The sequence below is a fragment of the Trachypithecus francoisi genome, unplaced genomic scaffold, assembly GCF_009764315.1.
Source record: "Trachypithecus francoisi isolate TF-2019V2 unplaced genomic scaffold, Tfra_2.0 Lachesis_group9, whole genome shotgun sequence".
NCBI lineage: Eukaryota > Metazoa > Chordata > Mammalia > Primates > Cercopithecidae > Trachypithecus > Trachypithecus francoisi.
Genome location: NW_022681474.1, coordinates 29227832 through 29242852, shown reverse-complemented (window position 1 = coordinate 29242852; position 15021 = coordinate 29227832). Strand labels below are relative to the sequence as shown.

Genomic DNA, 15021 nt, shown 5'->3' with positions numbered 1-15021 from the left:
AAAGATTTGGAAAATTAGAGCCCTTCTGTAGTTGTTAATTTTTTTTTTGAGATTGAGTCTCGCTCTGTCACCCAGGCTGGAGTGCAGTGGTGCAATCTCAGCTCACTGCAACCTCCGCCACCCAGGTGCAAGTGATTCTCCTGCCTCAGCCTCTTGAGTAGCTAGGATTACAGGCATGAGCCACCATATCCAGCTAGTTTTTGTCTTTTTTTAAGTGGAGACAGGGTTTCGCCATGTTGGGCAGGCTGGTCTCGAACTCCTAACCTCAGTGACCCACGTGACTCAGCCTCCCAAAGCGTTGGCATTATAGGTGTGAGCCATAGTGCCAGCCATTTAAAATATTTGTATCAATACTATTTCTTCTGTTGTAATAAAAAAGACTTTATCTTCACTCTGTGCTACCTTTAGAAGTTAATGAAAAACGCCTCAGGCCTACATTTCTTTTCACAGAGAAGAACCACCTCTCTGGATGTCTTGCTGCTGAGAAGACAGAAGACAGTTCATTTTTGTATTTCACAAGTGAGCTAAAAGGAAAAATAGTTTTTTATGCAATGTGATCTAGTTATACTTTGACTGTTCAGTTTAATGTGCTTTGCCGCATTACTTTATAGAGAAGCTCACTCACCGGAAGTCAGAAATCCTGCATGTAAGAAAACAGTAGTTAGGTACATTGCATTAAAATTATTAGAGTCCCTTCCCTCTTCACTCACTGAACTGGGCACCAAGTATTGTGCCAGATATAAAAGATACAAAGAGGATTAAGGAAAATCTCTTTTCCCAAAGAGAAACCAGCCTACTCTGGGAGAGACAATACAGAGAATTTTAACACACTAAGCTGAAACAAAAAGGTGCATATAAAGTTATGGAAAACTCAGGACAGAGTCCCTGGCTCATCTCTGCTGAGAGGCAAGATGGAGGGGCATCAGGAAGGTCATGGTTGGGTCTCAGCATGTTGTCAGCGTGTTGTTTAGCTGAGGGAGCTAGATGTCTCACTAAAACAGTGGCAAGATGCTATAAAATACATCTTTATGTTTGAAGCTTACTTTCACACTCTGTCCTTAGAGATAATGCAAATTATAATATAGAAAATGGGCTAGCAAATCTGTGACAGAGCAAAAGAGGCACTAATCAGTGCTCACAGGAATTTATTTGCTTTGGCTAAGAGAGAAAGAGGAACATTAAATGTGTCTATTTCCAATATTGTAGAGATTATTAATATCAGTTACTGAGTGCTTCCAAGGAATTCAGGAGTGCTGTGCCGACGGTAGAAAACTCACACTCTTGGCTGGGTGCAGTGGCTCACGCCTGTAATCCCAGCACTTTGGGAGGCTGAGCACTTTGGGTGGATCACGAGGTAAGGAGTTCAAGACCAGCCTGGCCATGATGGTGAAACCCTGTCTCTACTAAAAATACAAAAATTAGCCAAGCATTGGGGCGGGTGCCTGTAAGCTACTTGGGAGGCTGAGGCAGATAATTGCTTGAACCCAGGAGGCGGGAGTTGCAGTGAGCTGAGACTGCGCCACTGCACTCTAGCCTAGGCGACAAAGTGAGACTCCGTTTCAAAAAAAAAAAAAAAGGAAAGAAAGAAAACTCACAGTCTCCTCAAGAAGTTTTCTTAAGCTTTTGTAGTGGAGCTAAATTAACAATTAATTACAACACAGGAAGAATGGCATATTTTTTTTTTTTTTTTTTTTTTATATTTATAGCAGCTTTATTCATAATTGCCAAAAGTTAGAAGCAACCACGATAAGGAATGGCATATTTTAAACAGTTTCTAATAAGGTAACAGAAGTGAATAATTCCCAGTAGTTGATCAAGGGATGCTTTATGGAAGAGGTAACATTTGAAATGATGAAATGAGAAGAATTTGACTGGAAGATACTAGGAAACTAGCTTTGCTCAAATAAGGTTAAATACACAAGCAAAATAAGGAGGACCTGAAAATTAAATGTATTTAAGAAATGGAACGGGAACATAAGGCATACAAAGAGACTCTTTGAGAGACAAGGCTGGTATGAGAGCTACAACCTCAAATGCCATGATCAATTTGGATTTTACTTAGCAGCTAAGAGGCAGCCACTGTAGTTTTCTGAGAAGGGAAACAGAATAAGCCATGTGATGGTTTGGGAAGAAAAATCTGGTGGCAATGATTATTGACAATAAGATGAAGTTGAAGAGACCAGATAGAAGGGCACTAAAATAATAAAAGAGAAAGATGAGTTCTTAAAGAGAACAGTGGCAGAGAAGAAAATGAGAGGTGAAATGCTGCAGAGACCTAATTGGCTGGATTTAAATGCTGGAAATACTGCAGAGATCTAATTGGCTGCATTTAAATGCTGGAATGTAGGAACAAAGATTGTGTCACTATGAAGGTGATGCAACTGAGGTAGGGAACAGAGGAAGAGCTAGCTGGATAACAAGCCCAGTTTTTTCTTTTTCTTTCTTTTTTTTGAGATGGAGTCTTGCTCTGTCACCCAGTCTGGAGTGCAGTGGCATGATCTTGGCTCACTGCAACCTCCGCCTCCCAGGTTCAAGCGATTTTCCTGTCTCAGCCTCCTGAGTAGCTAGGATTACAGACGCACACCACCATGCCTGGCTAATTTTTGTATTTTTAGTAGAGACGGGGTTTTACCATGTAGGCCAGGCTGGTCTTGAACTCCTGACCTGAAGTGATCCACCCACCTTGGCCTCCCAAAGTGCTGGGATTACAGCCATGTGCCACAGCACTAGGCCCCACAAGTCCACTTTTGATACCCAACATTTGAAAGACCAGTAGAATACTGAATAGCCAGATTGGCTGTGTGTCTGCTGCCTAGAGAAGGTCAGGATTAGAGACAGATATTTGGGAATCATCAACATGGAGGTGACAATTGAAGTCATGGGAGTGATGAGATGAACAGGGAGCACGTGTAGGGCAAAAAGGGTAAGGGCAGAATCTCGAAGAACTAAATTTAGAAGAGGTAAGGAAGGAACTGAAGAGCAGGAACAGAGGTCAGGGAATGAGAAGAGACGACTGGATTTGACAATAAGGAAATCGCTGGTGCCCATTAAGAAGTTTCAGTTAGCCAGGGCATGGTGGCTCACTCCTGTAATCCCAGCACTTTGGAAGGCTGAGGCAGGCGGATCACCTGAGGTCAGGAGTTTGAGACCAGCCTGACCAACATGGAGAAACCCTATCTCTACTAAAAATACAAAATTAGCCGGGCATGGTGGTGGCACATGCCTGTAATCCCAGCTACTTGGGAAGCTGAGGCAGGAGAATCACTTGAACCTGGGAGACGAAGGTTGCGGTGAGCTGAGATTGTGCCATTGCACTCCAGCCTGGGCAACAAGAGCGAAACTCCATCTCTAAATAAATAAATAATAAATAAAATAATTTTCAGTTAAATAGTGAGATGATCAAATTGCCAGAGCAAGATAATCAAAGAAAGAGGAAATCTTTGAGAAGTTAGGCAATGAGGGGAAGACAAGGGTGGAAACTTATTTTCAGGCTGAGGATAAAAGTCAGTAAGGAAATAAAAACAGAAGAAAGGTTGTGAGAGGTAGGGTGGGGAGGATGAAACAGATGATCATGAAAAGAGCTCAAAGAAAAGGGAAGCAAGTAACATCAACATGTAGAAGGGTTTCATGTAATGGGCTGAACTGTGTCCCTCCCAAAAAAGGTATGTTGAAGTCCCAACCCCCAGTACCTAAGAATGACCTTATTTGGAAATGGGTTTTTGCAAATATGATTAACTAGGTTAAGATGAGGTCATACTGGAGTAAGATGGGCCCCTAATGACTGGCGTCTTTCTAAGAAGCCAGCCCTGTGATGATAGAGACACAGGGAGAACACCATCACAGAAAGAGGGAGAACTGGAATGAGGCATCTTCAAGTCAAGGAACACTGAGGATTGCCAGCGAACCACCAGAAGCCAGGAAGAGGCAAAGAAGGATTTCCCTACAGGTTTCAGGGGGAGGATAGCCCTGTGGACACCTGATTTTGGACCTCTAGCTTCCAGAACTGTGAAACAGGGAATTTTTATTGGTTTGAGACACCCAGTTTGTGCTACAGCATCCCTAGGAAAATGAATACAGTTCATTTCAGAATGTAGGAAGGGAACCATTTTCAGAGAGAAAGGGAAGAAAAGAATATAGGTGCAAATGTCATCTTTTTATTCTTTTTTTTTTTTGAGACGGAGTCTTGCTTTGTCGCCCAGGCTGGAGTGTAGTGGCGCGATCTTGGCTCACTGCAACGTCGGCCTCCCAGGTTCAAGCAATTCTCATGCCTCAGCTTCCCAAATAGCTGGGATTACAGGCATGCACCACCATGCCCAGCTAGTTGTGTTTTTAGTAGAGATGAGGTTTCACCATGTTGGCCAGCTTGGTCTTGAACTCCTGGCCTCAAGGGATCCACCTGCCTCGGACTCCCAACGTGCTAGGATTACAGGTGTGAGCCACCGTGCCCAGCCCTATCTTTTTATTCTTAATGTTCTGTTTTGAAGGATGATGGTTCATTTCTGGCTTGACTCTTCTGGTAAGGATATAAGTGAGAATAAGTTCTAAACAGGAATAGGCTTCTGCAGAAGCCTATTTAGAACAGAAATTTAGACCCAACATTGTAGTACCGAGCCCAAACTCCATCCAACCTGAAGAAACATTAAGAGGTAAGATAGGCAGGGTGCGGTGGCTCATGCCTGTAATCCCAGCACTTTGGGAGGCCAAGGCAGGCGGATCACCTGAGGTCAGGAGTTCGAGATTAGTCTGGCCAACATGGCGAAACTGTCTCTCCTAAAAATACAAAAATTAGCCGGGCATGGTGGTGGACGACTATAATCCCACCTACTCAGGAGGCTGAGGCCAGAGAATCACCTGAACTTGGGAGGCAGAGATTGCAGTGAGCCGAGATCGCGCCATTGCACTCCAGCCTGGGTGACAAAAGAGAAACTCTGTCTCAAAAATAAAAAAAAAAACAAAAAAACAAACAAACAAAAAGAGGTAAGATAATATCAAGGGTGGCAGGTGTGGTTTTTCTGGAACATTGAGACTGAACCAGAAGGCAAAGGACAAATGACTGCATGTACTCTAGCGTCTGGTCTTTTACATTCAGAGAGTGGGATAGCCATGGCCACTGCTATTTTATTTTCCTATGATAAATGCCATATAAATATGAGAGTACTGGATGAGCTCATTTTCTTTTACTTTAGGTAATGTAAGTACTGAAGAAATTTTTTAAAATTTAACCCTGAAAGATAATGTAGCGACAGATAATACTTCAAAAACCCAAGACATGCAAGCCTTACCATGGACCCTGCCTAGTAACAGCTCGGGTGCAAGGTAGTCTGGGGTCCCTAGAATTCGCCCATCATCCACGGGGGCTGCCCCTCTTCTCACGCTCTTCGGAGTTCGGTACGGAGTTCCGGACTTCATCTGACTTGGGGTCTGCTAATTCAAAAAGCGTTTAAGAGATAACAAATATCTTAATTCCTTTTACACTGAATAGGAAACGGTGAAACACACAAGCCAAATAACTAGCTTATAGGCTACTAAGCGTAAAAGATGTAGTCAAATTTTTGATAAGTTTTGAAAATGAACGCATTAGTTATAATTATTAAAACGTCCTTTTATCTAGTGAAGTTCAAAAGCTTAGATAACATTCATTATTCCAATAGGATCTGGATAAGAAACAATAAAAGTGTCTGCAAGAAAAACGCTCAATGAAAAAATATGCAAGAAGACTGATAGCATGGATAATACAAGCTTAAGAAGAGCCACTGAGGCCGGGCATGGTGGCTCACACCTGTAATTCCAGCACTTTGGGAGGTTGAGGCAGGTGGATCATGAGGTCAGGAGTTCAAGACCAGCCTGGCCAAGATGGTGAAACCCTGTCTCTACTAAAAATACAAAAAATCAGCTGAGCATGGTGGCGGGCACCGGTAATCCCAGCTACTTAGGAGGCTGAGGCAGACAACTGCTTACACCTGGAGGGGCGGAGGTTGCAGTGAGCTGAGATCATGCCACTGCACTCCAGCCTGGCCGACAGAGCGAGACTCCGTCTCACAAAAAAAAAAAAAAAAAAGCCACTGAGGAAGGCTATGGCTGACAAATGATTAAGACAACACGTAAGACAGAACTACATATAACCTCTTGTACTAAATAGCATTTAAAATTTTTTTGAGACAGAGTTTTGCTCTTGTTGTCCAGGCTGGAGTGCTATGGTGCGATCTTGGCTTACCACAACCTCCACCTCCTGGGTTCAAGGGATTTTCCTGCCTCAGCCTCCCGAGTAGCTAGGATTACAGGCATGCACCACCATGCCTGACTAATTTTGTATTTTTAGTAGAGACGGGGTTTCTCCATGTTGGTCAGGCTGGTCTTGAACTCCTGACCTGAAGTGATCCATCCACCTTGGCCTCCCAAAGTGCTGGGATTACAGCCATGTGCCACAGCACCAGGCCCCACAAGTCCACTTTTGATACCCAACATTTGAAAGACCAGTAGAATACTGAATAGCCAGATTGGCTGTGTGTCTGCTGCCTAGAGAAGGTCAGGATTAGAGACAGGAGGTTGCAGTGAGCCAAGATCACGCCACTACACTGCAGCCTGGTGACAGAGCAAGACTCTGTCTCAAAAAAAAAAAAAAAAGAAATGTATATTTTTCAACTGTTATTCTGTTAAGAAAAGAGATCATCTAAATGTGTCCTTGGAAGGCAGTAAGGTAGAGTGGACTTTAATTTTGTATCTCTGGCCGGGTGCGGTGGCTCACACATGTAATCCCAGCACTTTGGGAGGCCGAGGTGGGCGGATTGCTTGAGGTCAGGAGTTTGAGATCAGCCTGGGCAACATGGTGAAATGCCGTCTCTATTATAAATACAAAAATTAGCCACGTGTGGTGGTAGGCCCCTGTAATTCTAGCTACTCGGGATTAGGCTGAGGCAGGAGAATTGCTTGAACCTGGGGAGTGAAGTTTGCAATGAGCCAAGATCACACTACTGCATTCCAGCCTGGGCAAAAGAACGAGACTCTGTCTCAAAAATGATAATAATAATAATAATAATAATTTTGCATCTCATAGTACTGTAGGGATCAAGTGAAAATATGTGATTGTATTTTCTTAGAAAAGTACATAAAACTACACAAATGGAAGGAGGCATTACAACTAAAAATAATAAACATGATTTCTACCAGTTTTACCTTTCTAGGTAAAAACTTTAAACAGCCCAAAGATTCTCAACAAGAACAAAACTATGTGATTAATACTGCATAGTCTAGCTTAGAGGCAAATGTCTGTCTTCATAGTTTTTCTAAAATCCAAAAAACAAAGTGTTAGAAAGTTATAAATATACCTGATATGGCATACAGGATCTTCTTTTTTGAGTAGGCGTTACAGCCATGGGACATGAACCACTGTAGGCACACGAAATATCCATTGCATCTAAAGAAGTCATGTTCATTTTGGATGGTTCTGAGTTATTGGATGCATTAATATGACTGTTAAAACTTCGAAAAGCTACAGCATTTCTTTTAGAGGCTAACGTTTTCAGCACCTCCAAAGGAGGAGCTAAAATTTTTTGGTTACTCTCTTGTACAGCAGGGTTCTCGTCACCTTTTGATGAGGTCTTTTCTTGGCAATCTGGTGATACAATAAGTGGATCTTCAATATTTGATTCTTCAAAAGAGGATTCTTTCATGCTTCTATCTGGATCTAAGGGCTGACTTTCTAATGGACTTTCCATTATAGAAATTCCAGGAAAAGATGAATCAGAGTTCATAGAAATATTTTTAGAAGCTCTATCATCATCAGAATATAGAAAACTAGAACTTAAGTAGTCCCTCTTACTATTCTTTTCACAATCTTCATCCAGTTCACACATAAGGTTTTTTGCTATCATTGGTATTGGTAATTTTTCTGGTGTTTGTTGTTTATCAGTAAAAGAATTGACAATGTTCTCCTTATTAGCACAGTCATTTTGTTGACTTTTGTGCACTGATAGCTTCAGGTCCTGAACTTCAACTGTTAAGCCTGTATTTTGATTTGTATAACAATCTATCATTTCGTTATGCTTATACTCTACACAAGTTTTTTTATTCTGTATGATTTTTTTACAAGGACTGGAGTCAACCAAATCAAAATTTCTTTTTAAACTTCTTTTCCCAAGGTGCTCTTCAGATATCCCACCAGAATCCACAGCCCACTGATGTGACTGATGGAAACCTGACTGTCTTGTGTCAGTGTCCATATTTATATTATTTACATCCAGTTCTACTGCTTCCCAAGAAACTTCCCCAGATAAGCAATTTTTAGCAGAGTTTACACAAGAGCGTCCAGTGGTGGGAAGGGCACTGCTGTTATGAATGGGAGAAAGAGCTAACTCAAGATCCTTTTTATTGAAACCCTTTGTCTCAATGGCATTTGGAGATTTTGCGCATAACTTTTCAACTGTATTCCAACTCATCATTGTTGGGCCCAATGCTTCGTCATTTTCCTAAGAGGGAAAAAAATATTTGTTTTAGTTATATAAAGCTGATATTCTTTGACCTTTTAACTATGGTCCACTAAGGTAGGATAAACAACCCTATAAACTATTATGCTACCTGTTCCCACTTTCAAATGGAAAAAATAAACAACAACAGAGAATTAAAAAGCAATATAAACAATTATAAGCGTATATACATTATTCTGAATGAAATGGTCTAAAATTTAAATAAATTATTCTATAATACTTATTTTGATAGTATATCACAGGTTACTTAAACAGGACAAATTAACAGGCAACATATTCAGGCATACTTGGGGGTAAGGCTGCATTATGTACATACCTATTTTGCAATAGGTATATGGATGATTCTGTTTTTTTTTTGAAACAGTGTCTTGCTCTGTCACCCAGGCTGAAGTACAGTGGTGCAATCTCAGCTCACTGCAGCCTCCGCCTCCTAGGTTCAAGCAATTCTCCCACCTCAGCCTCCCAAGTAGCTGGGATTACAGGGGCACACCACCACGCCCGGATAATTTTTGCTTTTTTTTTTTTTTTTTTTAATGGAGATGGAGTTTCACTATGTTGGCCAGGCTAGTCTCAAACTCCTGAGCTCAGGTGATCCACCTGCCTAGGCCTCCCAAAGTGCTGGGATTATAGGCCTAAGTTACCACACCTGGTCTGGATGATTCTGTTTTGAACTGCAAAATACACAGGGCTTGAAATTTAGTCAATGAAAAATTATAGACCTAAAATATTGTTAATGTAACTATGTATTACTTCATATAAATATTAAAAAACCAAGCTAAGGATGAACTGACATTAATGGTAATTAATAATTACAAACCCCAAAGAGCAGAAATTAAAATCTATTGTCAAGATGAACTGATAATGCATTAATAATGATATGTTTTTTTTCTGAATTCCAACTATCTGTGGGTACTTGTGGGTACTCAGCTTTATACATAATATTGCAAATTGGTGCTTGGTGATCAAGATTTTTACAAGATTAGTCAAGTAGAGTGAGTCTTAAGTAAACTCTAATAGTGCTTATTTTTGATGTATAAATAGTAAACTTTATTAACTATCATTAACTTAGTAATAATAATGAGCACTTAGTCACAAGCAAAAAGGATTTTTTTTTTTTTTTGAAGATGGAGTTTTGCTCTTGTTGCCGTCTGGAGTCATGACCTCCGCTCACTGCAACCTCTGCCTCCCGGGTTCAAGCAATTCTCCTGCCTCAGCCTCCTGAGTAGCTGGGATTACGGGCGCCTGCCACCACGCCCAGCTGATGTTTGTATTTTTAGTAGAGACGGGGTTTTGCCATGTTGGCCAGGCTGGTCACAAACTCCTGACCTAGGTGATATACCTGCCTTGGCCTCCCAAAGTGCTGGGATTACAGGCATGAGCCACCACGTCTGGCCTAAAAAAGGATATTCTTGAATTATATCTCACTGATCTGCAAGCACAGAAAATGATGCATGTGGGGATCAGTATAAGGTTTTTCAGAGGGTGCCTTATCATTCCTCTGATCATAACTTGAGAAGCACCACTATAATCCCACCATTGCATCCCTCAGGGATGCAGAAGTGGGAGGAAGATGGTAAAGCCGTGTATAATTTAAAATAGTAAACAATATGTTTTCTTCAATAGGAAAGGAGTGCAATAATAGAACTAGGAATAGAAATCTGTTTATCTTGCAGAATATACTACCTTACTTTATAACAAGAGAAGGAAAAAAGATTAAGAAATTCTGGCTTAGTTAAAAGTTAATTTGATCTTGCTTGTAAAATACAAATATCCAATAATAATAAAATTATATTGCTGAGAATAAGCAGCAAATAGAATCAATTATCTTAACAAATATAAGGTTTATTCTTTGGATACTAGTGTTATCCTAATCTATCATTATTTTGTCAGTATTCTATGAAGGAAACCTTATTATGATTTTAAATTTTAGTTCCTATCACCTTTAATATCTATTAGCTCTAATAACTGTTTAAAAAGGCAAAAACAATATGTAAGTTAAGTAAAGTAACTTTAAGTAAATCCATTCATTTGGCAAGCAATAGACTCAGAATAGACACTTTAAGGGCACACCCACATTACCTTTCTGGTCTAAAAGTTATTTCTGATCCAGAAGAGTTACCATTCCATTAAACAAGAAACTGGTAGGAAATAGTATAGAAGGAGGTAGTATGAGTTTTAAAATGATATAGGTTAAAAACAAAATAAAACAAAACCAACAAGCCAATGTCTGTATCATGGGAAGGACTTTTAAAAACAAGTGAGGTCCACCTAGTCATACAGAAGCCAAGCATTTACTATCAATTTACTGCAAGGATCTCATTATATAATCAAGCAAGAATAATGTCACAATTGAATGAGACATGAAGTATTTCAAAAGAATTTGACAGAGTGTGCAGGAAAATGAATTTCTGATTAATACAATGACTGCCATTCATGTAACAATTTCGTTTCTTTATGGAATTTATATGAAAAGCTATGTTTCTATCATTCATTTGACATACATAATTGGTTTTCATTAAGATAAATGTCCCTCAAACCTGACAATCTTTTTCCCATTTGGGACTGCTGTGGCATTCTGATTCCACACTGGATATGAAGGTGTGGGATTGACTACTGGCACTGGATGTGGCCAGCCTTTTCCTAGACTGGAGTAGATTAGAAGTCAGACACTTCACAGGCATTTCTGGGTTGGAGGCAACTGTTTCAAGACCTACAGAGAAGAGACAATATTGAATTCTGTGTTACAGCTTTCTTAGTTCCTTACTGAACCTGAATCTTTACATATAATTAAGCAAAGTATTAAGAATTACATAGTAAGAATTACATATCAGAACTATTTCTTTGTAAACACTATCTAGTCCAAAAGAACAGCTGGCATGCTTCCCATTATGTTTAGATACACATACTATTAATGTATCTAAACATATCCCACTATGTTTAGATATAAGTACTGCTGTGAAAGTTAGAATCAAACAAAATCCCCTTAACATTCATACAGTAAAGAATAAGAACAAGGGAATGGTGGATTTATTGACTGATTCATGGCAGGATCTCCCTCTGTCATCCAGGCTAGAGTGCAGTGGTATGACTACTCTCACTGGAGCCTTGACCTCCTGGGCTCAAGCAATAGTCTCATCTCAGCCTCCTGAGTGGTGAGGACCACCAAATCTGGCTAATGCTTTAAATATTTTTTAGAGATGGCGGTCTCACTATATTGCCCAGGCTGGTCTCAAACTCCTGGGTTCAAGTGATGCTCTCGCCTCAGCCTCCCAAAGTGCTGTGATTACAGATGTGAGCCACCAAATTAATGTATAAGTAGGAGCAAATCAATTTGGAGTATCTATCATCCAATTTGAAACCATTCCTGACAAAGGAACATTATTGATGTGATATATCCAGATGTGCTATAAGGTTAGAATATGACTAAATTTACTCAGTTCAACTTGTATTTAACACTTGTATTTAATTCAACTTGTATTTATTGTAACACTGAGGTTTATGCGCTTACAAATGTGAATTATACACACTTGTAAGGGATTTTTAAAAAATACTACTGGATAAAGCAAACAAATAATGGTAAATTGCTTGCTTGTTTGTTGGTTTTGAGACAGTCTCACTGTCACCCAGGCTGGGGTGCAGTGGCACGATCTCAGCTCACTCAACCTCCGCCTCCTGTGTTCAAGCGATTCTCCTGCCTCAGCCTCCTGAGTAGCTGGGATTACAGGTGCCCACCACCCCGACCAGCTAATTTTTGTATTTTTAGTAAAGACAGGGTTTTATCATGTTGGCTAGGCTGGTCATGAACTCCTGACCTTAAGTGATCTGCCCGCCTTGGTCTCCCAAAGTGCTGGGTGTCATGTCGGTACTCAAAATGTTTTGAAATTTGGAGCAGATTTTTGTTTTTTTAAGGCAGGGTATCGTGCTGTCACCAAGGGTGGAGTGCAATGGTGCTATTATGGCTCACTGCAGCCTCAACCTCCTGGGCTCAAGTGATCCTCCTGCCTCAGCCTCCAATGTAGCTGGGACCACAAGTGTGTGCCAACATGCCCAGCTAATTTTTGTAGAGATGAAGTCTCACTTTGTTGCCCAGGCTGGTCTTGAACTCTTGGCTTGCAGTGAGCTGCCGAGATCACACCACTACACTCTAGCCTGGGCGACAGAGTGAGACTCCATCTCAAAAAGAAAGAAATCCTGCCTCAGCCTCCCAATGTGGTAGCATTATAGGCGTAAGCCTCCATGCCTGACCTACCTTTTCTTTTATACTCACATGATTTTAGTAACTTGCTAGAATAAGTAGTGTCCTTTTGATCTACAGACATAGGGCATATGAGTCCTTCAGAAAGCTGTGATGTTTCAGATAGATAGGCTGAAAGGATGTTTGCAGAGTTGTGATTTTTTTCTGCAATTGGTGTGTTCTATTAAAAAGAGAAAAATAAAAACAGGTTTACCTTCCCCAAAACACCACCTAAGCATATAGACTGTTATACCACCTAACCAGACAAATTGCTAAAGTAAATTCAATTGCTTGATACTTAAATCTATTTTGATCTTTTTTTTTTTTTTGAGACGGAGTCTCACACTCTTGCCCAGGCTAGAGTGCAGTAGCCCCATCTTGGCTCCCTGCAAGCTCTGCCTCCCAGGTTCACGCCATTCTCCTGCCTCAGCCTCCCAACTTAGCTTGGGACTACAGGCGCCCGCAACCACGTCCCGCTAATTTTTTTGTATTTTTAGTAGAGATGGGGTTTCACCGTGTTAGCCAGGATGGTCTCGATCTCCTGACCTTGTGATCTGCCCACCTCAGCCTCCCAAAGTGCTGGGATTATAGGCATGAGCCACCACGCCTGGCCTTGATATATTTTTTTAAAGGTAATTTTAAATTTTAAGTGGTGATCATGAAAGGGCATGTCATGTTCAAATTTTCTTTTCAAGTACGTACAAATCCCAACGAGCTGATGAGCGATAACACTTGTCCTGGGGTTCTTGAATAATCTTGTCTAGGTTTCGCCATTGATGGTGTTGTAAGGATATCCATCATATTAATATCTATATATGCAAAGAAAAATATATAAATTAATTAAAAACCTTTACCTCCCATTGACTAAAAATGAATGTTATGTATATGGCAACAATAAACTTTTTGTAAACCAAATGTTAAAAAAGGAGACGGTGGCCGGGCGCGGTGGCTCACACTTGTTATGCCAGCACCTTGGGAGGCTGAGGCAGATGGATCACTTGAGGTCAGGCGTTCGAGACCAGCCTGGCCAACATGGTGAAACCCTGTCTCTACCAAAAATACAAAAATGAGCTGGTCGTAGTAGTGGGCGCCTGTAATCTCAGCTACTCGGGAAGCTGAGGCAGGAGAATCACTTGAACCCGGGAGGCGGAGGTTGCAGTGAGCCGAGATTGCACTACTGCACTCCAACCAGGGCGACAGAGCAAAATTCTATCTCAAAAACTAAATAAATAAATAAGGAGATAGTATGGAATCAATATTAATTTTGGGCCCCTCATGTTAGCTAATATGTTTAAGCCTAGGTCAAGATAGAAACTGACCCAGATTGTTAGCATGTTTCAGTGCATAGTATTTTAAAAGAATTCAACAATGGCACATAATACTATACTATTCCACTTAGATATAAAAAATGGTAAGAGAGGTCTAATGTTCTTATCTAGGCGTGGTGGCTCACACCTGTAATCCTAGCACTTTGGGAAGCCAAACGGAGAGGATCCCATGAGCCCAGGAGTTTGAAACCAGCTTGGGCAACAAGACAGAGTGATAGAGTGAGACCTATCTCTACAGTTTAAAAACTAGCTGGGTATTACGGCAAGCACCTGTGTAGCCCCAGCTACTGGGGAGGCTGAGGTGGAAGAACTGCTTTTGCCAGGAGTTCGAGGCTATAGTGAGCTATGATCACATCACTGCACTCCAGCCTGGGTAATACAGTGAGACCCTGTCTCTTAAACAAACAAATAAAAAATAATCCAAGAACTCTAATGTTCTTATATGATACAGGACTTTTTAAAATTAGCTGGGTGTGGTGGCTCATGCCTGTAGTCCTAACTACTCATGAGGCATGAGAATCGCTTGAGCCTGGGAGGCAAAGGTTGTAGTGAGCCGAGATCACGCCACTGTCCTCCAGCCTGGGTGATAGAGCAAGACTCTGTCTCAAAATAAATACATTAACGAATGAATAGGCCAGGCGCGGTGGCTCACGCCTGTAATCCCAACACTTTGGGAGGCTGGGGCGGGTGGATCATGAGGTCAGGAGATCCAGACCATCCTGGCTAACACGGTGAAACCCCATCTCTACTAAAAATCAAAAAATTAGCCAGGCATGGTGGCGGGTCTCTGTAGTCCCAGCTACTCGGGAGGCTGAGGCAGGAGAATGGCGTGATCTCAGGAGGCAGAGCTTGCAGTGAGCCGAGATCGTGCCACTGTACTCTAGTACTCCAGCCCGGGCAACAGAGCGAGATTCCATCTCAAAAAAAATAATAATAAAAAATAAACAAATAAATGAAAGTATACTGAAAGTTTTAA

General features: G+C 41.1%; 1 protein-coding gene across 3 annotated transcripts in view; it reads right to left on the bottom strand.

Annotated features, from left to right (window-relative positions):
- Window positions 1–15021, bottom strand: part of MASTL (microtubule associated serine/threonine kinase like) — a 35013-nt gene that overhangs the window by 8487 nt on the left and 11505 nt on the right. For 2 of the 3 annotated variants that reach the window (XM_033208840.1, XM_033208838.1), the window contains exons 5-9: window positions 13420–13526; window positions 12751–12898; window positions 11021–11193; window positions 7326–8465; window positions 5283–5424 (exon numbers count right to left, since the gene is read on the bottom strand). In XM_033208840.1, the coding sequence (XP_033064731.1) occupies window positions 5283–5424; window positions 7326–8465; window positions 11021–11193; window positions 12751–12898; window positions 13420–13526 (1710 nt within the window). The remainder of the gene's footprint in view (window positions 1–5282; window positions 5425–7325; window positions 8466–11020; window positions 11194–12750; window positions 12899–13419; window positions 13527–15021) is intronic. The other variant, XM_033208839.1, reaches the window with a different exon arrangement.